This window comes from Haliaeetus leucocephalus, unplaced genomic scaffold (assembly GCF_000737465.1).
Source record: "Haliaeetus leucocephalus isolate CR32 unplaced genomic scaffold, Haliaeetus_leucocephalus-4.0 Scaffold0, whole genome shotgun sequence".
Taxonomy (NCBI): Eukaryota; Metazoa; Chordata; class Aves; order Accipitriformes; family Accipitridae; genus Haliaeetus; species Haliaeetus leucocephalus.
The window spans coordinates 24,847,984-24,873,055 of record NW_010972436.1 but is presented as its reverse complement, the minus strand read 5'-3'; the positions used below and the strand labels follow the sequence as shown (position 1 = coordinate 24,873,055).

Genomic DNA, 25,072 nt, shown 5'->3' with positions numbered 1-25,072 from the left:
GGGTGGGAAGACAAGGGGGGGGGGGGGGGGGGGGATAAAAAGAAAATCTTTGATGCAGATGGAAAAAAAGATATATTGCTTCCCAAAAGGACACTGTGTCTTATACACAGCCTACTGTGCACAGCAGCAGACATACAGTTGCTGTGCACGTGTGAGCTTGGACCAACCAGCCGCACCAACTATTGAATTGCAGCCTGTGTTAGTACAACGTGTCCTAGTTGCTTCCTGCTGAGAAGCTAAACTTAGTTGTTGCTCGTCTGGTGTCCTCAGCACCTTGACTGACACGCCTGTGGCTGCTGGCAGTGTACAGGGGCTGCCGAATTTACAAGTGGTCAATGGAGAGCAGACAGCATGCCTGGGGAGGACGTGGCACGTAGAGGCTAACAGAGTATTGACCTGGTGACTGCAGAAAGCCACGGGGGTAGGAAACGGATCTGATCGAAGCAGAAAACTGGGGCACACAAAGCCAGGCTGTCCGCAGATCCCCAGCTACTTTGTCCAGCTCAGATTACTGCAATTCAAATCATACCATTGCACAGATGTCTGTGCTAGGATCTGGTTTTTAGCGTTCAGGAGAAATTTGTTTCTCTCAGGTGCATCCTCATCCCAACAGGAACCTCAAGGGATGCCACTAATCCCACTCTTCTCCCACTATGGAGTGGAGGCTGCATTTCAGCTTCTGAACTTGGTGACGTGCACAACTCACCTGTCCACAGATCTGTCCAGCGACTGGCAGCTCCCAGACAGTGACTCATCGGGGCTGATGAAAGCTTCAAGCATCTGACAGTGAAAGAAAAGGGAAAACAATGAAACCATACACCATAGCTCTTCAAGCTCCAGTACTAGCAGACCTCTGCAGGGTCAACAAGGCTCCACTGAAGACGGCTGATTTACACCAGCTGATGCCAGCTCCAGTAGAGATGAGATCCAATCTAACAAAAGTTTTCTTCCCCATGGAAATCCATTTATGGTGCCCTCTTTGGATTATTGTTCTTTCCAACTGCTATTTACTAGTAGGGAAGCCGAGGCAAAGATAATTAGCACCCTGATGTTGAAACCATGCTGAGAAGTCAATGAGATTCAAAGTGCTCAAGTATTTGTTTAAAAAAAAAAAAAAGGTAATTAAAAAAAAAAAATCAGGGCACAAATGATGTGCCCAAGGCCAAGCAGCTATTGTGTGCCACAGCCAGGATCACAGCCCTGGACTCCTGACTTCCCCAAGATGTCCTGGCACACAAGACCAGCCTTCCTCTCTGGTGATAAGTGAAGCATCACCAGGGCTTTTGGCTGGAGGAACTGGCTTGGCTCTCACTAGCTCAGTGAGTCAAAAGCTGAAGTTGTGTTGCTTCCTGGATGAGACATTGTACTGGATGGGGTTATTTATAGCTGGTTAGTAACAATAGAGGTTTTGTATTGAGTAGCAAACCTAGGGGCTATGTGCATTTCTACGCGGAGCAGCACTTGCTCAGGGCCACGCTATGCTGCGGTCAATATGATGTTTCCTCCTGGCTGCAGACCCATTGTGGACACTCGCTAACCCCTACTCCAAAGCCAGCCCCAAGCCTAGCTCGTTCCCAGGAAAGCTGAGCAACGAGGGTTAAACACCACGTGGAGTCACCCTTTGCTGGCTCCTGGACTCACGTCGCTGCTCCTTCCTCCTGTACAGCAACAGCCTCCCTTTCCATGCGCTATTCCTGCGTTCAACCTCCTCAACCGGTTGTCATAACAGCTCGCATTGTTTTGGCAGGACAGTCCCAATTGGAAAGTGCGATTTTTCTCTGCTTCCCAGTTTTTACCCCAAAGCCTTATTCTTCAAAATGCACTAGCCAAAGAGGAGCAAGACCCCTGCTAGACCCCACTCCCCACCTCTGTCAGCCATGCCAGGTCTCCCCCAGCAGTTAAAATAATGCTGAAACAGAGTCATTTCTCAAAAGCATAAAATTGGGAATCTGAGCAGGCTCCATACTCAACCTCTGTTCATCTGCCAAGCTGGTGTCAAGGCAAAGACCGCAGTTACATCACAGGTTTGCACAGGGGCATCCCCCAAAAGGCAGCAAGCACCAGCTTGTAAGTGGTTTTCCACCAGGCACAAGAATATTCTGAGGGCAAAGCCCATATGGGGAAAAGCATGGCTGCTCAATGAGAAGAGATAAAAAAACAAAACCCCAAACCATCCCCAAATCCTCTTTTTCCTGCATTTAATTTGCCAGAGAAGGGCAGCAGGCCACCCACAGAGTGATGCTGGGGAAAAGCAAGGAGAGCATCTGGGAACCTTCATCAGGAGCAGGCTCAGGGCTCAGCTAACGCTAACAGAGCTCCATTAACAGCCAGTGGAGCTGTGCTGATTTACACCCAGGAGGGTTCATGGGGACCCTCCCCCTGCACACAGACACACTTTGTCTTAATCCTACCAAACGTGTTTGGAAGGCATGTGAAAACAATAGAAAGCCAACTTTTGGCTGCACGGAGCACGAAATACATCTGCACTCTGATGCTGCCAAGACTCACCCGGAGTGACTTCTTATTTTATTAATGGCTGTATAATAAACTGTTGAAAACACAACTTTGCCATGGAAACACTGGCACAGCCTGCACACAAAAGGGAAACCAGTGGGTGCTACTTGAGTGTAGGAAATTAACGTCTCCCCAGGCAGAATCCTTGGGGGCCGTCATAGCAGCCTCCTGGAGTGAGCTTAGTGCCTTCCAGATGTCCCTCCGTGGCCCTCCTGCATGGCCAACCCTGCTGCAAATTGTGGACCTAGTCCTGCCCTTCCAGGAGCTTTGCAAGAATGAATTTTGTGCCCAGACAGCCCAGCTGACTTCTCAGGACCTATACTAAGCTCTTTGGAGCTATAGGTTGAACAGAGATGCAAACGGAGAGGGAGATGTAAGCTGCTCCCCCTCTGGTCCCTTGACACCGCAGAGTTTCCCCCATCGTGGGTACCAGATTGACTGGAGGAAGAGGTACTGCTCATCACAGTGCTGAAGAACTAGCTGCTCTTTTATTACTGAGAGATTGGGATATCCAAACTCCTTATTAAGAGAGGAAAAAAAAATATATATGGGGGAGGGACAGAGAGACAAAACCGCAGAGAGAGGCTGTGGGCAGGGCCAAGAACTGTAACTGGAGCTCAGGCAGAAACAGCACACGGGAAGAAGCAAGAGCTGCTGACATCCCCAGGCTGTTGCAATCGCAGGCAATCGGTTGCTTGGCACACTCCCTCGTGGTCCCCGGGATCCGGGAAGGCTGTGGCCACGAGGGCCTGACAGCTGGCGTGCATGCGCGTCCCAGATCTATGCTAATCCAGAGCTACCTGAGGGTGCCTGAGCATGTTCCTATCACTACTGCAGCTGGCTTTTAGGGTTCTTGGAAATCAGGCCTGCTGTTTCTTGAGCATGTCAAGCCTGGGGGCACCCATTCCTGGAAAAAGCTGGCCTGAGGCCCATGCATGGGGCCCGCTGGGAATTTAATGGTGGGAACGGCACTCACAGTGCAGCCTCCCTCGTGCCTAACACTGTCCTGGTTTAACCCACATGCCCTGGCCCACTTACATTCTGATCCATGGTCTCGGGGATGAACTCGCCCTCGCTGTTGATGCTGGTATAGGATCCTTGGCGAGCGATCTGCTGCTGCTCTTCAGGAACACTCCCTGGGGGTGGAGAACTCCGGCCAGTGTGCAGAGAGCCTAGGACATGGGAAAGGCATAGGTCAGGGAGAGGACTTGCCACATCCAAGTCCTTCCAGAGACAGTGTTCCAGTGATCGCAGACCTCCTGGAGATGCTGCTGGGTTTGAACTTGTGTGGAAGGAAACAGAGGAGCTAGAGATGCGATACTGTTCATGGGAATCCTAAAAAGCTTTTACAACAGGGACAGTTTATTACTGTGGGGCCATGCAACATCTAGCAGTCTTGGCCTTCAACCTACCCTGGATCCTAAGAGCTGTGCACTGTATCCAGGTGCTCTGTCGATGGCAGAAAGAAAAGGGCTCCAGAGTTTTGTTGTGATACAATCAGTCAATCTCAAAGCAAAACACAAACTCCAAACCCACCTCCCCTCTTTGACCTCCAGGCAAAGGATCACATCACTGATCACATCACTGCCTTGTTCAGCAATCTGGGGAACAGCTCAGGTGAACTCAGTGCAACATCACTTTAACATTTCTTATACGGAAAACAATTTGAACTCAAATACCCCTCTTCTCTCCCCCTTCCTATACGAAAGTAAAGGGGAAGAAAAACCAGCCCTCAAAGCCGAGAACCATGGGGAGGGGAACAATCTACAGGATCAGCTTGTCCCATGTCCTGCAAAGGGAGAGTTGCCTCCCCCGTCTGTAGCCCCAGAGGCTCCACACTTGCAGCTGGCAGAGCCTCCACACCAGGCAGAGCCACCTGGAAACCCCTAAGTTTGCACCTCAGCACAGACAGCAAGGCTTTTTCACAGGCTCCCCCTCAGGGCTCGTTTGCAGAAGGGGGTTTTCTATTCTGGAAGAGAATTCCACAGCTTCCTTACATGGACGTCCCATTCCTTCCCCTTATTCACCCAAATCCACCCTAACTAATTCCTTGTGCCTTTTCAGGCTTTAGGGAGTGTTGCCCTCACTTGGCCCAGATGCACAGGCTTGGCTCCGCTTGTCTTTCTGCAGTCCCTCCCCTCCATCCCTGGGCTGTCATCACTTCAAGGCAAGGAATTGCTGACAGAGGTCCGTGCTGTTCCATGCTGGAGCTTTAACCAGGCAGCATTGTGCAACGTGAGCCTTCACACAACAAACCAACTTGTTTTCAAGCAGACTTCTAGAAAGCACCCATCCTTGAAGAGTTAGAAAGCACATGGAGATGCATTTCCTTACACTTTGTATCCATTTTTACAGCACTCTTGCCAACTCTTTGGTTCATTACTACCATTTGGTAACAACATGCCCAGGCTAAGCACAGTATTGCAAGAGAAAGTACTGGGAAGGGGCCTATCCCATCATGAATAGTCAACACTGATCAATCAGCACAACAATTCTGCCTCTTCTGCTGCTATCCCGCATCACAGTTACTGTGCCAGATTGATCTCTGGCATAAATCCATCAGCGTGATCAACACTGCAAATCCAAGTCCCCACCTTTCACTTAAGCTGATACACATCAGGAGCTCTAACATTAACAGTGTCACACCAGCATTAAAGATCACTAAATCAGGCTTGCTGGATTTATAGCAAATACATAGATATCTCTGTCCCATGGTACATCTTCCTACAGACTCCTTGCTCAGATTGTAAAAATAAGAGTCATATGGCTTTGAGTTACTTTTTTTCTTCTTCCTATTTTCTCCTTCACAGATTTCCTGCAGGATAAGAACACAGTGAAAAAAGTCCAACTGAAGTAATGCCAAGATCAAGGGGAGAGAATCTCTCGAGTGCTGCGGCACTCATAATGAACTGGCTTTCCACCAGCCCTAAAAACAAAACCAGTTGGGAAGTACAGCATCCTCTCTTTGAAGATAAATAAACAAACGTTTAACCATTTAACAGTTCGGGCACCCTGGATAAATCACTGCACTATCATCCCCTCGGTTGCCTAGCAGATGTCAATCCAGAATGCAGCATAAGGGCATTTGGGTGGCTCTTGCTCCAAAAAGCTGCTAAAGGATTTGGCATGGTGTAACCGCTGTATCTTAGCTGTGTTGAGCATTTCTGTTACTGTTACGATGAGGTGTGGGTCTGCTCGTGCAGTGCTGGGACCTCTTGCTGCAACAACCCACTCATTGCCCAGAAAGTCGTTGACTTGGATTTTACAAAGAGCTGCATGTGCCCTGTTTGACTTTGAACCCAGGGAGTTAAATGAGATTTATCACAAGCGTAAAGACTTTGCATGATCTCACAACAAGCCTTTGCCTGTAACAACTGCTCCCAGTCATCAGGTCAGTTTTGTTTGACCTTCCAGAGTCACACTTCCTGCCAAAAACTGTAAAAGGGGATAAGACACTAGCCATTTCCCAGCAGGCAAGGAAGTTAAACAAAATGCTTAGGCTTTTGCACACCTGCAAACTGCTGGATTGAACCAGATCCCTTTCAGCCAGGCTGTGTGGGTAGAAGAACTGCTCAAAGTAATTTATGCAGCTTCACACCTCCAGGAGCACTGATTGCTGCTGCTTTGCAACCATGCATGCCCATCTGCCTGGGAGGAACATGAGGAGGTGTTGAGAGAAGAGCCCCAGAGCCCAAGGTTGATTCCCCCTGCTTCCAGCCCTATTGTGCCCCATTAACAAAACCTCAGGCAATCTCAGTGCTGCTGGTGGGGGGAATAGAAAATAGCGGTCAGGGAGAAAGAGCAACTATGGTACTCAATGGCAGGCATAATTCATAGTGGGGCCAACACAAAGCATATTGGATATATTAGATAATGCTGCTTTACCAACCCAAAGGCAGAGGAAGAAATGGACAGACAAGTGCAGATGTGCCTGTTTGACACATCATGGATGGTCTTCGCACTTGACCTAATACTCAAGAAACAGCGGCAGCACCAGGCAGAGAGAGGAGACCCTCATGGGACTGTCCTCCTGGGGTCGACAGGATTACACGTCAGCTCCAGTCCTCAGACCCAGTGGGGATGGGGAAGGCTCTGAGATACTTCTTTATAAGCTGAATACTGGCCGGATCTCAGCAGGTCTATTCAGGATTCCTGAACTCGGAGAAACTCTGCAGATTGGCACCGGTTGAGCATCTGACCTCGGTTACCCTTTGAAGCAAGGTGCTTTGGGAAGGGATTCCTGCTCCATGTTACACACACTAATGTAAAGCTATATATTTGAGACTAGGGCACAGCATGTCCTGATCAGGGTGAACCAGGCCAGCACGGAGACTTACAGTCACTGCTGGCATCTACTGGGGTCTTTCATGTTCCCTTCTGTTATTTTTATTTAAGAAGTGTCTTTCATGCAGTATGTGCAGAGTTTGTGGTGCTGCACGTACAGCCAGCTCCCCTGTGCCAGGGTTGGCCTCCCTCCACCTTCACATTCCCTGGCTTCACCCTTTCCCTGCCCTGGCAGGTCCTTCCCAAAACTTTATCCATCACCGATCAGCATCAAGCAGGGGTCCCGATGGAGGAGAGAAGCCCCTTAAAAGTCAGAGCCAGGGAGGGTTTGTTGGCAGCTGCCTACGCTCACAGCTGCAGCCACGGAGAGCCCAGCCCTGGGATGATGTCGCCACAGAGCTGAATGAGGGACATGACATCAAGATGTGCTGCTCCGCTGAGCCCTGGCAGAAACACAGGGCTCAGGATGCAGCAGCACGAGAAGAGGTAAACCTGCAGGAAATTTCTCACCCTGTGATTGTTGAGGGGAGGTGTGAGCAGATGGATCAAATCTCCCTTGATATCTTCTTTTTCAGTGGGACCCCTACAAGTCTCCCTCCTCTCCATGCTGACCCTTTGAGGATGGATTCCTAGATCTTGCTTTAAGGCAAACTTCAGGTTACTTCTATACTAATAAGCAGGACAGAGCCCATTTTCTAAGCCCTAAAGCAGCTGGCATTATGCACACAGCCAAACTCCCCCCCCCTTTTCAAAATGGGGGGGGGGGGTGTCTCATCCATCCCAACTCCTGCAACAGGTCCCTAGCCCATGCTACCCCAGTTTGTACCTGGGCACTGCTAGGATGGCAGTCAACAGTACAGGGTTGGCCAGGGAACGGGCTATATGATTAAGCAACCTCCTCAACGGCCAACCAGTGCTCGTGTCCTGGCCCTGTGAATTTAATGGCACAGATATCACCTCCAGGCCTTTATTTCTCAGAGTCATCTGGTGAGCCTGTGCACCAGCAAAGTTTTTGCGCCATCTCTTTCTGGAGATCTGCATTCAAATCTTTCCAATGTGCTAGCAGGGGTTAGATGCTGCTGCACACGTGTCCAGGCACCCATGAAAACCTGGGCACCATCACTAGGGTGGCAATTCTCCAAGGCGAAAGTCCTGCTGTTCCCATGGCTTGTCCGTATTTGACAGGCTGGACTCAACCAGCATTTGCTCCTGATCTGGAGAGGGCTGGCAGGCACATGATGCCATGGCTCAGCAACCTGGTTTGCCACCGGGGGTGGTGAGGGGGGAAGCAAGCTTTTGGCAAATATTTACACTGAAACAGTGATTCTGGAATGGGGCTCCTGAATAATTTGTGGATAATGTTCCGAAACATGTAATTTCCTCTAAGTAAATAAAAACAACCCTCAGTTATCTGAAAATCCAGAACCCAAATAGATTTTAGCCAAAGTTTCCTGGCACTCAGCTGAACATTTGCAGATGCTGGACACTAAGAAACTGGAACATTTTCCACTACCCCCCCCCCCCCCAAAAAAAAAAAAGTTTGGGGGGGGGGAGAAAATACTGACTTTGCATAAGGTTTTTCAGGGACATGGAGTCAAGACATTTTCTGTCCAGCAGTAGCAAAAATAGCCAAATCTTCCCCAGAACATCTAACCCCCTTCCAATGTGCTTGTGCCAACAACATGCAGTTTTATTATTTTTTGCTGCTGCTAACACGGCAGAGTCAGCAGAAAATCATGAGACATCCCAGAAACACTGAGAACATGACCCTGAACCACCTTTTTTATAAAGTCACTTTAAATCTCCTTTTAAATGTGGTTTCAAGAGAAAAGCTGAACTGAGTTAAGATCCTCTTGACAGCAACCACTTTAATGACAGCAAAAGCAAACACTGTGAAATACCTTGCAACTGCAAGTGAAGAATAGTTTCTCCTACAGAAATCCCAGCCTCTTAGGCTGCCTTTTGACTATCCACCCAATTCAGTGAAATCCCTGGTTCATGGAACCACAACACAGGATCATCTCTGTCTATTGCCTGATGTTCAGTTTTATGCTCCGTTTGAAACACTGCTCTCCCTTTCAGCTCACTGGAGTTTCTGCCCAGCTGCTAGATTACCCAGTTCTGACTCAGGAGATCAAAAAAATGAATCTGCTGGATTGCGAACACCTCCTAAAGAGCTGCAGTAGCTTCATACAGACACCAGATAACTCCACGTTACCATGCATAGACTTTGTTGCAACCTCTTTTCAAACTCAGAGCAAGACTGAGGGTCTGCATGGAGAAGAAAAAAAAAAAAAAAAAAAAAAAAAAGAAAGGATGACTAGCATGGATTGGTTACTTTTGCTACCTAACTATGTTAACAGCACCAAGGACACTGGTTTTGGTGCATTAGCAATCAACATGCAGACCATCCTGAAGATCCCAACGTTAGCACACTCTACATCCTACATCTGGTGCTGCCCAGTCCTTCTCTTCCGTTACCTAGATTAAACCAGCACATTACACCCATTCCTCCACTCTGCTACTCAGGCATTCTCTCAAAATCCATCTGTACCTCAGGCTCTCGCCCTTGCAGAGCTGATATCTCTTCTTTTGTCTGCCTTGTCTTATCTACAGGGTACTCTTCAAGGCAGTGACACCTCACAGTCAGTGGTGCAGTCCTGGTCAGGAACTGTCTTGGTATTACAGCAGCTCCAAAACGGTAAGGAAAGGCCAAAGCATGGCATAAAAGTTAGTAGAAAAGTCTAACTTTGCAAGAACTGATCTCCCTAGCACAGCTACACATGGAATCAATTCTGCCCATCACGCTCAGTTCACACATCAGTGACAGCTGCCGGTGCCACAGCTCTTTGCTGGCTTACATTAACAGCTTAACAAGTGCCAAAAACAGAGCAGCAGAGATGTTTTGCTCAAGCACAGTTTCTGCTGAGGCTCTGTGCCTTACCATGTGTTTGTGTGTGCATTTCATTCAGGCTCATCTAGTGACTCTGCCAGACTCTGGGCAAACTCTCAAGAGCCACTTGAGCTAGGAAAAAAAACACAATAGAAAAAGACAACCCTAGTACATCCAAACACCAGGCCCAAAGAGAGCTCTTGTACATGTACCACCCACCCCTGGCTTCAGTAAGAGTTGAGCAGGGCTGCACAAGGGGCTATAATGGACCTATCCTAGAAGAACATTTCCTATATATCATTGTCTGAGATGCAACAAACCACAGGATATGTTATCAAGGCAGCACAGGCTATGAGACAGAGAAAGGGCAAATCCTTGGAGAAAAATACTCTTTTGTTGCACAGGGAAAAGAGTTTGGAACTGTTTGCTGCCATATAAGTACAGAGGATCTTTGGAGGATGAAGTATATCTTCATGTATATTTGTATAGGAGGGCCCCACTTTATTCAAGGCCTCTGATGCTGTCATTTCTACAGTTAAGTAACTGTACAAAAACAATAGGGATCTGTGGAAATTACCCCGTGACCAGCACCCACAGACATGGCAGAGAACATCCACTGTATGACAAAATCATTAGTCCTGCCTATAGGTTGTAATACGAATAATTATACCCCTGCTATACAGTACTATGGGTTGCTTTACCAGTTCTGTACAAGGCACCCTGCTCTCTACAAAATCCTACACGGTTCTTCACACAAAAGGTCCTACAGACAGTTTATCAAGAGTACTTGTCATTTCAAAAAGCTCAGAGTATTTTAGAAAGCAAGAAAAGCATAAACTCAAGCACAGAAAACCAAAGAAAAGACCACACAAGGCTACAAACTCCAGTCCCTACAGGGCTGCAAGACGACACTAGGCATTTGCCAGCCTGGCTTCAGAGGCTGCAGGTATCTATTCCCAGCACCTCCGAAGGAAAGGGATGCTCCCCTTCATCTGACATGCGACCACTGCAAAACACTGTGCACATCCATTCTCCTGAGAAACCACAAAAGCAGCTACCACAGACTTCATTTCACCAGCAAGAACAGATTGGTGGCACAGAGACACATATTTGGTCCTCATGTGGTAAAGCTGGTCCCAGCTCAGGAGCTAAGGAACCCAAGCCCATTCAGCTACATTATTCTGCTAACTGGGAAAGGGGAAGAGACACTGAGAGAACAGCATGTGGTTAAAGGAATAAATATGTCAAGGTCTCAAAAAGCCTTGGCTTTTTGTAGATCTCATTCTTCACTTTGATACTGATTTCTTCAGTAGCATCGAATTCACTGGAGATTTTTATCAGTGCGTTTCCCCCCTCAAATTACACATCAGATCCCCTGTTCTTCTTAGCTTTCATGCCCAGCATGCCTCTGCTCAGCACAACCTCATCCAACCTGTACAGCTTGCAAAGTCTCTTCCTCGGGCTGAGGATAAGCAGCAACTGCACTGAGTTACTGGTGGGAGACATCAGGGTGGTCGCCCAGACTGTAGCAACTACAGGGTTGTGACAGAAAAGAGAAAGGGGATGGTGGGCAGCTTGTAATAGCACAAAACGCCCCACAAAGCATTACATTTCACTGACCTGTTGAATACTTCCGCGTCCTCTCAGAGTCTTTGTACAGGGATCCCATGATATCACCCATGGATCTGGAGATCCTCATTTCGTGCTGTTTACTGTTGTTTGGCTGGAGTAGCTGGTAATCAGACAAAGGGAATGATCAGACTCAGCCAGAGCCCTTGTGGACACGCCATGTGAAACCCTGTATTTGGCTCCCCATTACCATATTATCCAAGAACTATTAAAAAAACCCCAAAACAACAACAAACAAAATTATGCACATAATTTAGAGTGATCCAAAAATCATCCACAAACAATTCACATCTGTTACTGAAATACTCTAATAAGGTCCAGTTGATAGTGGTAAATACAGATATTTGACATAAAAGACTGTTTCTGCACTGCATTATTTCCAGACAGATACAGATACTGATGCCTGGCCTGAACCTAAGTTTGCAATCCCAAAATCAGAGCCTCTCTTCCATGCTCCCTAGACTTCAGTGGCAGCCCAGGCACTGCAGAGGTTCCTTTGTGACAGAGCAGATGAACAGAGAGTGGAGGACCAGGCTCTGCTCAGGAAGACATATAAGGGGGAAAGCAAAGAAATGCATATCCAGCTGGTAACTTAAATGGTAGTGACTGAGTCTTACCAAAACAACACGCTACAGCGCGCTGTGATTTTGTGACAATTTTATGTATGACCTTGGAACCGTATGTTCTGATGTGCAGGAGCATGGTTACATGCTTCAGGAAGAGATGGACCTACTCTCAAAGGTATGCATGAATCTACTTGGCTTCCCTGCTCTTAGTAGCTGACTTGCAATACTGCTATGTTCCCACAGCTGCTAGGGCAGATTGCCCCATTTCTGCCCAGGACTGAGGAAACCCCAACTGATGGCTCAGTTCCCCCTGGGAGTCTGATCCCTGCACTTTCTGAGAGCCTCTCAAAAGGAGCAAAGTTCCAGGAGCTGCGAGCACCAACAGCAGCACGAGGACAAGCACTGTGAGTTTCAAGACTCCCAGTCTCCCTGGTACTTCTAGGAAATAAGGAAGAAACAGAGTTGCAACATCTGCAAATCCCTTGCTTTACAGCCTATGCTTGGGGCAGCAAGACATGTGCTTTGGCAAGACACTCTGTGCAGGCAAGGTCAAGCTAACAGGCTTAACTGCAAAACCACTGAGCTCGGGAAAAACAAATACATAAATATGGAAAAAAAGACAGTCCTGCATGAGACTGAAGGATTCTCCAGTTTGCTCTTCCTGGCCTTTCGTACTGCAGCACCACATGGAGGGAACAGTCCCCATGCTGCCACCCAGCATGGCAAGGGCCAGGGCATCACCTTGTATATGGAGGAGAGGCTACAGAGGAATGGTGACACCATCCCTAGGCAGAAAGCACAAGGGGTTCTCTTGGGGTTTAACCTTGTTTGAGAATCAGGATGGTATTTAACCCTTCACAGGATGCAGGAGCAGCTAGAGGGAACTGAGCTCAGTCTCTGTGCTGCCACCACAGGAAGATTTCTGAGCAGCTGAGCCAGAGCAGGGCTGACCTCCCTCATGACCAGCTTGCCCTCTGCTCTGCACCGTCAAGAGACTCGTTTCCACTCCCCAACACAATAACAAGGCATCTCGCTCCAGACACAAAAGAGCAGAGAAGGTGAAGGACTCACATTCGCTTTCTTTGGAGCGCTCACAAGGATCCGCAGGCTCTTCAGGGAAGGGCTCAGCTCCAACTGTTCCATCGCTTTGTCCAAATCTTCCTGGGATTTCAGCGCGATCAGGAGCTGGAAGGGATTGAACAAACACCGGAGCACGGCAGTGTCACACTTTTGGGTAAACAGAGGAAGCCAGATCCTTGCAGTGAGCTGCTTGGGAATCGGGGGATGAGGGAGGAACCCAAGAAGGCGGATGGAAAACAGAGCCCCCATGCCCTCCAGCTTGCCGAACTCTAACATTTTCTTCCAAGTTCTCATCTACCAAGGAACAGACACAAAAAATCACAACAAAAAAACATCTGCAAGGAGAGAGCTTAAAGGTCACATCACCAATTCAGCTAGTGGGAAGAGGAGAAGGCTGAGACAAAACCTTAGGCTTGCTGCCTGCTATTCTGGGGCTGCTCTGATCTTGGAATTTGCAGGCAATGCAGCCCCAAAACAGCCCCACACATTCTTCCTGGGAAGATGGTCATGCAACGGTGCTACAAGCAAGCAGTGAGCTGCACCCAAGGATTTACTCTGGTAGATCCTCAGTGGCCTTCCCTACTGCTGCAACCTGTGTTCCTGCACACTGACACAGTCTCCCTAGTGTTTGGGCATCAGGTGAAATCGGGGAACGTCTCACAAATAAGAGTCTCTTCCCTTTTGATGGGAAAGGTGTACATTGCTCTCCCTCCAAGAACCACTTCTTTGACCCCCAGCAGGGAAAATTCATCCTCTGCTCTTTATAAGCTAAATAGAACAGAGCGCTACACAGTGCTGTGTCTATCAGGCAGCTAAAGGTCCTAATGTTTTCCTGGTAAGTGGCAGACTGTTGCCCTCGTATCTCCAGCTGGAATTTGACCCTCCTGACATTGCTGTGTGGTGTACCACGTCCTGCGGACAGCCTGCAAAGCTTCCAACGCCCAACAGAGCTGCACTTCAGAGTGGCTCTGTGGCCTTCTGCTGCCCTAGGCTAAGATTAAAAACACAAGTTTTTGCCCCTCATTCAGGGCCATTCTGCCTAATCTCATAAAAACCAGGCCTTAGCCTCTGTAGGTTGCCTCGGGCATTGGCACTGACTCCAGCCAACACAGCACGTTATACTCATGCCTGTGCCAAAGTACACAGCAGTTCCACCTACCAAAGGGACCGAGCAGCCACAGCTCCCAGAAGGCTCTCACTGGTCTTACTGGGAGCTACAGCTGCCCAGAACTCCTGAAAGGCAGCTCAGCCCTCTGAGCGATCAGGGTTCATGCCACCAGCCACAGCAAACGCACCTCAGATCAACCGCCACAGAAGACTACACTCAAAAGCCGCCTGTGTCTACCTTTTTGATCCCAGGGTGTTGCCAAGGATTTGGCTGTTGGCCCACAGGCAAATACACCTCAGACTGTATGCACTGAGGCTAGGACTTTGGGGATGACCAGGTCAATGGAAAACTGTGGGCCCTTGCCAACAGAGATGAGGTTTCACCTCAGGAAACTGCTACAGTCACCTCCTCCACCCAAGGATCACAGCCTGAGCCCGCCAAGCTCCATCTTAGATGTCCGCATGGCAGCTGTTTCTACAGTGTGAGCACCTCAAGGTTTGGATTGAATTTCTCTTCTCCTGTGTGATAGGAAGGTTATCTTTCTTCCCCATTTTGCAGACAGGGAACCGAGCCATATGCGGGCTATCTATTTCATATGATAAATATCAGGCTTAACGTCATTGTCATAGAATCATAGAATCTTTTAGGTTGGAAAAGACTAAGATCATCGAGCCCAGCCGTTAACCTAGCACTGCCAAGTCCACCGCTAAACCACGTCCCTAAGTGCCACATCTACACATTTTTTTAACATCTCCAGGGATGGTGACACAACCACTTCCCTGGGCAGCCTGTTCCAGTGCTTGACAACTCTTCTGGTGAAGAAGTTTTTCCTAATATCCAATCTAAACCTCCCCTGGCGCAACTTGAGGCCATTTCCTCTAGTTCCATCACTTGTTACTTGGGAGAAGAGACCGACCCCCACCTCACTACAACCTCCTTTCAGGTAGTTGTAGATCGATCAGGTCTCCCCTCAGCCTCCTTTTCCCCAGGCTAAACAACCCCAGTTCCCTCACCCACTCCTCATACGACATGTTCTCTAGAATCTTCACCAGCTTTGTTGCTCTTCTTTGGACACGCTCCAGCACTTCAATGTCCTTCTTGCAGTAGGGGGCCCAAAACATCCCACCAAAAAAGCCAAGCTCCCGCAGCTGTGGATAGCAGGTGATCCTGAGCTTATAGCTACCTTAGGCACCCGGCTTCGAGATACTAAAATCCAGGTCTGCAAAGGGGCACTGCAATAGCTAAGTTTAATGCAACCTGCTATTCTGTAGAGTTCACAGTCCCAAACTAGATACCCAGGACCTCTACAGCTTGCATGAGAGAGTTAGATACCCAGAAATGGGATTAACAGCTGAGAAAAGGAAGCTGCCAGGTGTAATTGCTGGAAGCAGTGGTGATTGCTGAGGAAAGACAAGGCCAGTTCTCAAATGATATTTAAGCAATGAACTCCAGGTTGAGCTAGGAGTGCTCTGCTGGTGTAAGGTATGCAAACATGGTTGAGAAATTTCAACAAGACAGAAAAAGAAACTATAGAGCAAAGCATTTAGCACGTTCACCCAGGAAGAGGGATGATCAGGCTGTGCACCCTTTGTCTGAAAACTATTTAGTTATTTGTGTGTAGGAAAAAGATTCCAAGAGGAACTCTTGAGAAAGCCTTACCCCAGGATATCCTACAGGCTGCAGGGACTTAAGAGTTCTCAACCAAACCAGATGGGGAAAAGTTCAGGAAGATGTCCCTTACCTCCCAAGCAAGGGACCTAACCAGCTGGGGGGGGGTACAGAGAACACCAACACCAGTCTTGTCTGGGCTGGGCCTCACAACCAAGGCTGGAAACAGATTCCCAGTCTGGGACAGGGCTTGGACATGAATGAAAGGAAAGTACTCACAAGGTAGATATCAACTATTCAGGGCTCTCAGTAGGTTCAAGGAGTAAATGGTTAGACCACAGTTCATGGTTAAACTTTGGGATCTGAATGAATCACCCATGTTCACAGCAGATATCAAAGATGGTATTGAATATGTCTCCCAAATGCTGTGCAGCTGTTCTCAGACAGTCTGTTTCCTTAAGCAGTAGAGCTGAAGAGGATATTCTCTTGGTGTACTGTTTAACCCTCTTGAAGTTCACAAGGACTCCACAGGTGCATCAAGCAGACAAGCCTTCTCTCCTACACTCACCCAAACAGAAATGAGAATGGTGGAGAGCTGCTCCCTCACGTTTCACCACCAAGCAGAATTTGACTTTGAACTGTAAGTATAGTCCCACTGCTCACCCATCCCTTTACTGAGCTCCTCACAAGCATTCAGAGCAATCCCTCAGCTGCTGCTTTGAACAGAATGTTCTGCAGGTCACTCCATCTCACTCCAGTATCACAACATTAATATGTTTGCATGCCTGCTTCAGAGGAGCCAAAAACATCAGGCAGAAATTGCCCTCCTGTAAAAGGGACTGGAGCCAGTATTTAGCTTGGCTTTACCTATTACCCACATCTGGCAAGTAGGTTTTGCTCCATTTGGCTTCCAGACTGTGGCACATATGGATATCACGAACAGATATCTACTAGGCACGAAACTAAATATAGACTCATGCAGAACCATGGAAGTAATTGCCAGGGTGCATTTCCAATAAACAGGTTTATTCTGTCTACAGACTGAGCAGCTGTGACGAACAGCAAAGTTTACCTACACAGAAGTTTCACTAGATAGAACTTATTAGACTTTCTTCTTGCTTTTAAATAGTATACTCCCCTGGAGCCTAATGTTTTAGTATGGGACTTGGTAGTCAATCCAGTGCAGTCTAAGAAAGTGAGTGCAAAGGGTGCGTATTCACCGACTACAACAATATTGCTAGACCTCACTCTGTAAGACACTGCAGAAAGCCAAAGAATAGTAGGAAACGGGGTTGGGGAAAAATCCGAGAGGTCAATTAGTTCATCTTCCTGCCCAATGCAGGACCAACTGGCATCAACAATTCTCGACAAATGTTTGTTAAATATGCTTTTATCTCCTCCCCCTGTAATGGTGCTTCTACCACTTCCCTAGGCTTTAACTCTCCCTAACCTTCTGAAATGATGCTGAGAGACAGCCTCAGAAGAGACAAGCAAGGGGAGGTCAGAAGGGAACTGGTGGCACACCGAGGTTCAGTGTTCTGCCCAAGGTCATATCACAAGTTGGTCACGCAGATGGAACAACAAGGTAACACTGAGTCAGACCTGGAGCAGCTGTTTAGCAGTGCATACAGATCAAATTCAGACAGAGTATTTGCCACATAAGCCAGTCTTTCAACCCATAACACAGCCGACTGTCTGAAAAACAGCACGCCACGCTGTCTGTGGCCAGGCCAGATTTTGCTGTCCTGCTCACCAGAAAGGTGAGCCCAGCCTAGCACATGCAGACATGCCCCATGCGGTACACCCACGGCCAGGCCCCGCTCTTATCTGTACCAGCCCAAGCCCGCTGATTCCACGGTCCCACCAGGATGTGATTCATGCGTGCCCCTGCTCCACCCAGCTGGCATGCTCATCTTGCTGATCCTGGCTTCAGGACTCCTGCTTCACCGGGACAGGGACTGCCTTTTAGTGAGCTTTTGTAGGGGCCTGTTGAGCTCAGTGTAATTTTGGTCTACAAGGTGCTACTGCAGGAGAAACATCTGATCGCAACAAAGAATTACTGCACAGTTCCCTTTGAGCATGAAGAAAGGGTGAAACATTTAATTGTAACGAGTCCAGGGTCAGGCTACCTCTGAGATGTGCAGTCATGAAACAAAAAGCTGACCCAGAACGCGCTAGGAGCCAGATGCCGGTGTGTCACCAGGTGGATGTGCAGGCTATCTCCCCAAAGGTCACTTTTGTCTGTTTATAGTGTTTCCACAATAACAATCCTGAATTACTACTGCTCAGACCTCTGCACAAAGATACAGGTCCTCGCAAGGAGGAATTTTTATGTATAGAAAAACAAAACACTGAAAGTCGTCCTCAACCATAAGAAGTTAGGAGTTCCCAAATGCCTGCTCATGGTCCTGCTATGTTCTGTGCACATGCCCAGGAAGACAGTCTCTAACATGGGATAAAATGCATTATTTAAGCTTCTGTTTGCTGCTGTTGGAAAAAATTCCTCTTCCAGTGGAAAGAAACCTGGAATGAAATGAGTCATTCCTGGAGAATTCAATGGCAGGCTTCTCCCAGGAGGGTTGTCAGAGAATGCCCAAGATTAGAAACCGGACTGCATTCAAAGCCAAAACCCAGTGGACACTTTGGTATCACGAGGTCCCTATTATAAAAGAATAGCAACTTTTTTGTGGATCAAATCTCCATTGAAACAGAAGGGAGAAAAAAAGAAAAAAGAAGCAGAAAAAAAAGAAAAAAAAAAAAGAGACAGCTCTCATCACCACCTCTCTCTCCATTCATACCTTAATGAAAGGCTCTTAGTCACTTGCAATTAATACTTCAACAAGCAAGCTGTCAGGACAGATCCAAAAGAATTGGTCTTTAAAAGTCCACCTATTTGTCATCTGACCCTCTCCTCCTTCCCAAAGCCAAACCCACCTTGAGAGTCCAGTGGCTCCAGGTGCCTGCCCAGCTCATGGCAAGATGCCTCACAAGAAAACACTCAGCATACCAAAACAGATGCCAAGGATTGCCCCCTTCTAGGTTGTCGTGGTTTAACCCCAGCCGGCAACTAAGCACTACAAAGCTGCTCGCTCACTGCCCCCCCACTCAGTGGCATGGGGGAGAGAATTAATTCTATCCCAGCAGAAACCAGGACATAGGTAAAGGCCCTCATCAGTACCCTCCTTTCAGACACAGTGCTGGGCTCAAAGAAAAAGCTGGAAAAACAGTGGCCTATGTTATGAAGAAGGTTGGAGAAGAAAGGTCTTCAAGCCTTGAAATGCAAGGATCACAGAGGGAGGGTTTCTTGGCTGACTGTATGTGGCCACAGAACTTGCTAGAGGAACCTTCAGTGATGCACATTTCACTACAGACCAACCACAAGAACATGCACATGGTTCTGGGGTTTTGGGGTGAAACAAAATCAGTGCTAGATAAAAGTACACTGTGTTAGCAGCACTGTCCCTCATACTCTGGACTTCATGCTCCTGCAACTGCCCCCAGGATGGGAAGGCTTCATATCCAAACCAAACACGCAGTAGCCTACAGACACTTCATGTGGCTCTCAGGAAAGCCATTTGGTCTCGGCTGTTCTCCTCTCTGCCTTGTGTGTGCTCTCGCCAGCCAGACACACTCTGAAAGTTGGCCCTATTGCCTCAAGGGTGTTAATGGGAAAACATCTACTGCTGCTGACTGCGCGGCTGAACTGACAATGTCTCCATCATCTCAGTTACTTAATTCCTCCCCCGTTTGAGTTAGGGGGATTTGTTCTTCTGGGGGAAAGACAACGTTCCTGTGTCACCATTTAATAGGCCTTAACTGAAATAGTTTTGAGAAGGGAAAAGCCTGGCTTAGAGTCTGAGAATCCAACTGAGCTGTGTCCGGACCACAGCTCTTGCACGTTCACTAGCTGGGAGCCACAAATTAAGATTTTTTTCTTTACATCCATGTACAACACTAAATTAGGGCCTTAAGAACAAACCACTGCTCAATCCTGAAGTGGGCACCAGGCACCCTAAAACTCCCCCTTAGCAGTAAGGAGAAGAGTACCTCATTGTTCACACAGACTAAGTCCATCGTCTGTCCAAAAGCATCCGTGACCTTCTGCACCACTTCTTTGAATTTGACTGGTCTTGGAAACTGGATAATCCTGTATACACAAACAAATACAACAATAGCCTCAATTTAGTAGAAGCATACTGGAACTTGCGATTAGACTGACAATTCAGAAGAAAGGACCCATACTCCTCCATCACGAAGCATAAAGCTTGTTCCTTGCTTTTACACTCATAGAAATGTTGCTCGTCTGCTATGCCCAAGAGGGGACTTGACCTACCCTGCAAGAACATCTACCAAAAATCCTAGTGCAGCCCCTCTGCTTCTCCCCCTGCTGTGAAGTACGGGTAGAAAAGAAGAAAGTCCAGCAGCCCTTCACTGGAGAAGACGCAGGATGAGGCACTGGTCAGTGATTCATCATCTCCACTTTCAGCAAGTGGCTCTGAGTAGAGCAGAGGGATGTAAGAGAGAACGATGCACTTTGGCATACTGTGACTCTCTTGCACCATCACATGCAGCAGCTACACATCAGCAGGTACAGTCCAGCCCTACGATAACATGACTTAAATTTTCTTTGGCTTTAACATGCAACTTGGACCATCAGCCTGTGAGTTTCCAGCCCTGTGTCCTGCCCTGACACAGTCACTGAGCACCAAGCTCAGTGACACCTTCCATGAAAATGTCAAGCAGGGAAGGGCGGGCAAGCTTTAACTCCCAGCTCTATTTTTATGGGACCCATGCCCAAAATCTGGTTATCTTAAGTAAGTGTCATAGGCTGCTAATCAAAGGATGCATTTCTGTAGAGTTGCAGCTCAGCTGTGGTTCAGCAGGGCTCAAGAATTAAAAAGAGAAAAGGATCCAAGCATGCACCCTATATCCCTGGTAAGAGGCACTTAATGACTTCCAGCTTCGAACCACTTTGCCTGTGTGCAGATCCTAGGAGGTACTTGTGGCAAATGGGATGACGAGGCAAGGCTCTTGCATACAAAACTGTAGTTCATTTTAGGGGAACAAAACCTGCTGTGAGCTCATCTGCAGCTGGTTGAAGTCAGTAGAACAACGTTGGGTAAAAAAAGGTAATTTGCCCCTGTACATGTGGGGGAGTGGGTTGGGTACATACCTTTTTTCTCCTTCATATTCAAACTTGATCCTGACATTTCGCTGCTGAAAGAAAAAGCAGAAAATGGTTAAGTCCTAAACTGCATCCCAGATAGACTCACAGATCCAAAGCTGATGGGAGTTCTCAGGGAGACTCCCCTAACTCCAGTGGGCATCTGGTCTATTTAGGGCCAAGCTACCTGCTGGACTCGTGGACTTTGAGGAAACTCCACATTGCTGATAAATGTGCTTGTTTACAGAAGACCTTATTTTTTGACCAGAGGACACTGATTCATCTGTATAACTGTTAGTTTTAATAAAATGCATTAATAAAAGTGGAAAATTGCAAATGCTCTGAACTCAGTTGGGAACAAGGCACTATTATCAAAGAGGCAAACATGTTAAGTGTCTGATGTCTGTCCATCTTCAATGCTCCCCATGGTTTTACCCTAGTACTTTTCTGTTGGAAACCCAAAAGCAAAGCTCAGAGGATGTTTAATAGAGAACACAGGAATATTTGGGGCAAAGAAATAAGAAGTAAAAGCAAGCATCCTATAATGGAAGTGGAGAGACAGTCTTGGATTTTAAAAGCCAACAGTGCTAGCGTGGTGGCGGGGCTGGCTGTTATTTTGTTAGGAGCTACAAAACGCAAAGTGTATCAGGCATCACTACACTATACACAGTAAATGCCCACCCTGAACTGACTTGTTGCTCACCTCAAGAGAAATCATTAAATTTCCCCAAAGAAGAGCCAATAGAGTCACAGGCAGACTGGGCATACAACTGTGCCGGGACTAGTAAAAGCCACTTCTCCCATCCTCTATTTGTGCATATTTCGCAGCAATCAAGACCACAAGGAGCCTTTTCATTCATTCAGCTTCTCAGACCGAGCCTGAGCCAAGCACCCCTCTAGCACCCCTTGGCTCATGCCAGGACTTTCCAATGGTCTCCAAGGCAGATCAAAACCCTCTTTACTTCTCAGACCAGGTTTAGTCACCCCAGTTAACCAGGGCTCTGCCCCCACTAGTGCACACAAGCCTCCTCAAACAGCAGTTTTCTTCCCATGGAGAAAAAAGTGCTTGCCACCTCCCTCCGAGGTGTAATACAAGGGAGGACTCGGTCCTGTGCTGCCTGCATCTCACAGGGATAATCCCCGAACGGGTGGGTGACAGCCCTTCCTGAGCAAGGGCCTTATCTCTCACCCTGGATTGCCAACGCGTGAAGGCACACTTTCCATCCTCTCAGAGGGAAAGCAGAGCCACAGTGAAACAGCTTTGTCTCTAATGAGGAAAATGAGCTGGACGGGTGTCCTTAGGTTTATTTTTAAACTGACAACTCCTTGAGTTCTGCAAACACCCACCGAACTTCAGGAAGTCAAGGCTGGAGGCAACGCGGTTGAAAAGCTTGGAAAAAAAAACCCCAGCAGATTCAGGGTAAGCCTGTTGGATCACCCAAAACACATCCTTTTTAGTTCTACTTGTGGCATTTTCTGTGTTCCCAGAAAGGCTGGGAAGAACCAGTGCCAGGACAGTCACCAAATGGGGCACTCCAGCAGTGTTACAGGCCTGTGCTAAACAGGCACTTACATCACCTCAGTGTCTACAGCCAGTTCTCCAGACCCACAACTTTTGGACAAACTCCAGGTTCACTTCTAGAACAGGCCCAACTCGTAAAAAAACCAAACTAACTCTAAACCAGTCCAAAATTCAAATGGAGAAGGGATGCCCATAACCAACCTAGTGTTGAAGGTCGAAATCATTCTAGAGAGACAGGCAAATACAGGTGGGATTGCCACCTTGGATTATCTCTGTTGGAAAAGGAAAAAAACATATGGGCTCTCTTATGCCAATTTTTATTTGCACGTGCCTCTCTGAACAGGGCCTGGCTGATTCATCCCTCCTGGATGCTGGCAGTAAATCAGCTGATGTGGGTTCACTGCATGTAGCTCCACAAAGCCCTTCTCTAAAGTAAGGGAAAAAATCAGGGAAAAGAACTTTCGAGGTTTCTCCTTACAAAGGAGCAGGACGTGTAAGGGGAAAAGCTCACGCAGCTCCAGCCTCACTGCAGGAAACCTTTCAAAACACAGGTTTCACTTTCAGTGCAGACCCAAATGCTGCACCGAGCTGCGACATAGCACACAATGCCTGTTTATGCTGAGCAACACAAATTTCGCAGACAAATAAGTTTTGAAAAACAGCTTGTGGCTGGAAAAATGTCAAAACACTCACATAAAGCTCCAGAGAGAGAGAAGAAAAGGAAAAAAAATGAGCCACGACCCTCCTGCATCCTTTTCTTCTACATCAACAACAGGGTTGATGTGCTGTGGCCGGAAGCCAACAGAAGTAAGCCAGCTGCCCCACACTGCTCCGTTCTGCTTCTGAGTAGAGCAATAAACACACCGGCTGCAATAGGGAAATGAAAACCGACTTCATTTGTTAATTAGATTTTTTTTTTTTTTCTGATATAAAACACATTAACCTCTCACCTTCCTCAAAGAAAGCAAGACCTTAAGCTTACAAGCATTTGGAAGAGGGATGAATATATATTTATCTATAGTCTGAGAAGTTGCTTACAGTTTTATTTTTCAGTCTTCCCTTGGCTTGCTCATGTTTTGACCCACAGTAAAGCTGAATTCATCACTGCTATCAGCAATAAGTACTTTTTTTCCTTTAAAAAAAAAAAAAAAAAAAAGAAAAAGAAGTGGGCAGTGCCCAAAGCACTAGGAAGCCCCAGGGGGATGCAAAGCACTTCCTAAATGCTGGAGCATGCTATGATTTTTTACACCCATGGAAATCTGGTTTGGAGCAACCGGTTTGAGATTACACAGGGAGTCTGGGGCACTGCCAAGTGCTGGAGCAAAACCTCACGCAAGTCTGCACCCAGTGTCTCAAATGCACGATTGAGGGGAAGGCAGGATCAGCATCTTCTCTGTAAGGACCTCAACACAATGTACAAGTGCTTGAGGGCAGGTTGTGGAAGCTGCCAGGTCCTACTCACTTCTGCAATTTTGTGAGGAATGAAGACAACAGCGGCGACTCCTTGCACAATCCAAGTCATGCTATTTACCCTCCCTGCCATCAGATGTTAACTGAGGTTAATGGCAGCCTTGTTCTCCCTGCAATCAAGAGGTCATTAGTTGCTGTAGGAGAACAAGCAGAGACATGCAAGAAGGGCATGTGTTAAATATGGTGGAGACGGGTAAGGCCATGCCACAAGGCACCAGGCTTCAACACTGGGCTCTACCAGAGGATTTCATTGACAGTTTCATGGAATGTTATGAAAGCTGAGGCAGGTAACGGGAGCAAGCAGAGGAAACTGAGGTGCGAGGTGCTTTTCCTAAGGGTGTGAAGGAAAAGCCCAGCCTGGGGGCAACAGTTTTAAACTGCAAGAGGCTAGATTTACATTGAGTATAAGGAAAAAAAAAAAATAATTATGAGGTTGGTAAGACACTGGAACAGGTTGCCCAGAGAAGCTGTGGATGGCCCATCTCTGGACATGTTCAAGGTCAGGTTGGATGGGGTGTTGAGCAACCTGGTCTAGTGAAAGATTTCCCTGCCCATGGCAGGGGGGCTGGAACTAGATGATCTTTAAAGGTCCTTCCAACCCAAACCATTCTGTGATTCATTCTATGAAGCAGAGTGGCAGAGCCAAGCATGAAATTTAGACGTTTGATCTCCCGGATTGTATGAACTGAGCAACTTTCCCTCTTCATGTGCATTTCCGTACGACATGGGGCACAGAGCAGCCCACGTCTCGGCTGGCGCCTGTAGGCCCTGCTGCGACACAAACAAAATAAGCGACAACCCTGACAGGAAATACCACAGTAATTCCCTTCGTTTCTGGAATAATTTCTTCTCCGAGATACTTGTACCGGCATTTCCTCCAGCCCCACTAACAAGTAGTATTTTACTCTTTCTTGCCATCCGCCTCGGAAAGGAAAAAGCAAAGCCACCGTCGTGGTCACAAACCCATCACCATCTTTCCAGGCTTTCCTTGAGGTATTTTTAGCTCCTTCCTCAAAACTTCTAATTTCACGAAAAAGACCACAACTGCCGAGCTTCAGAGGAAGTGCTGATGGGAACTGGGGAGAGGGGGAAGGGGGCAACCGCTTCTGCCTGCTCGGCTGGGGACCACGCACCCCGGCAGGCTCGGCCAAGCTTGGCCCCCAGAGCTGGAGCAAGCAGCCCTGCGCCATGGTTTAGATTAAGCAAAATGTTGGAAAAAAAATGGAAAAAGTGT

At 47.6% G+C, this 25,072-nt stretch overlaps 1 protein-coding gene across 1 annotated transcript in view; it reads right to left on the bottom strand.

Moving 5' to 3' along the window:
* The window catches only part of LOC104827837 (mitogen-activated protein kinase kinase kinase 3-like), a 58,734-nt gene that overhangs the window by 11,574 nt on the left and 22,088 nt on the right, over positions 1-25,072 (bottom strand). Inside the window, exons 3-8 of the mRNA XM_010561105.1 lie at positions 20,856-20,899; positions 19,730-19,829; positions 12,958-13,071; positions 11,312-11,423; positions 3,553-3,686; positions 707-780 (exon numbers count right to left, since the gene is read on the bottom strand). Of these exons, the coding sequence (XP_010559407.1) occupies positions 707-780; positions 3,553-3,686; positions 11,312-11,423; positions 12,958-13,071; positions 19,730-19,829; positions 20,856-20,899 (578 nt within the window). The remainder of the gene's footprint in view (positions 1-706; positions 781-3,552; positions 3,687-11,311; positions 11,424-12,957; positions 13,072-19,729; positions 19,830-20,855; positions 20,900-25,072) is intronic.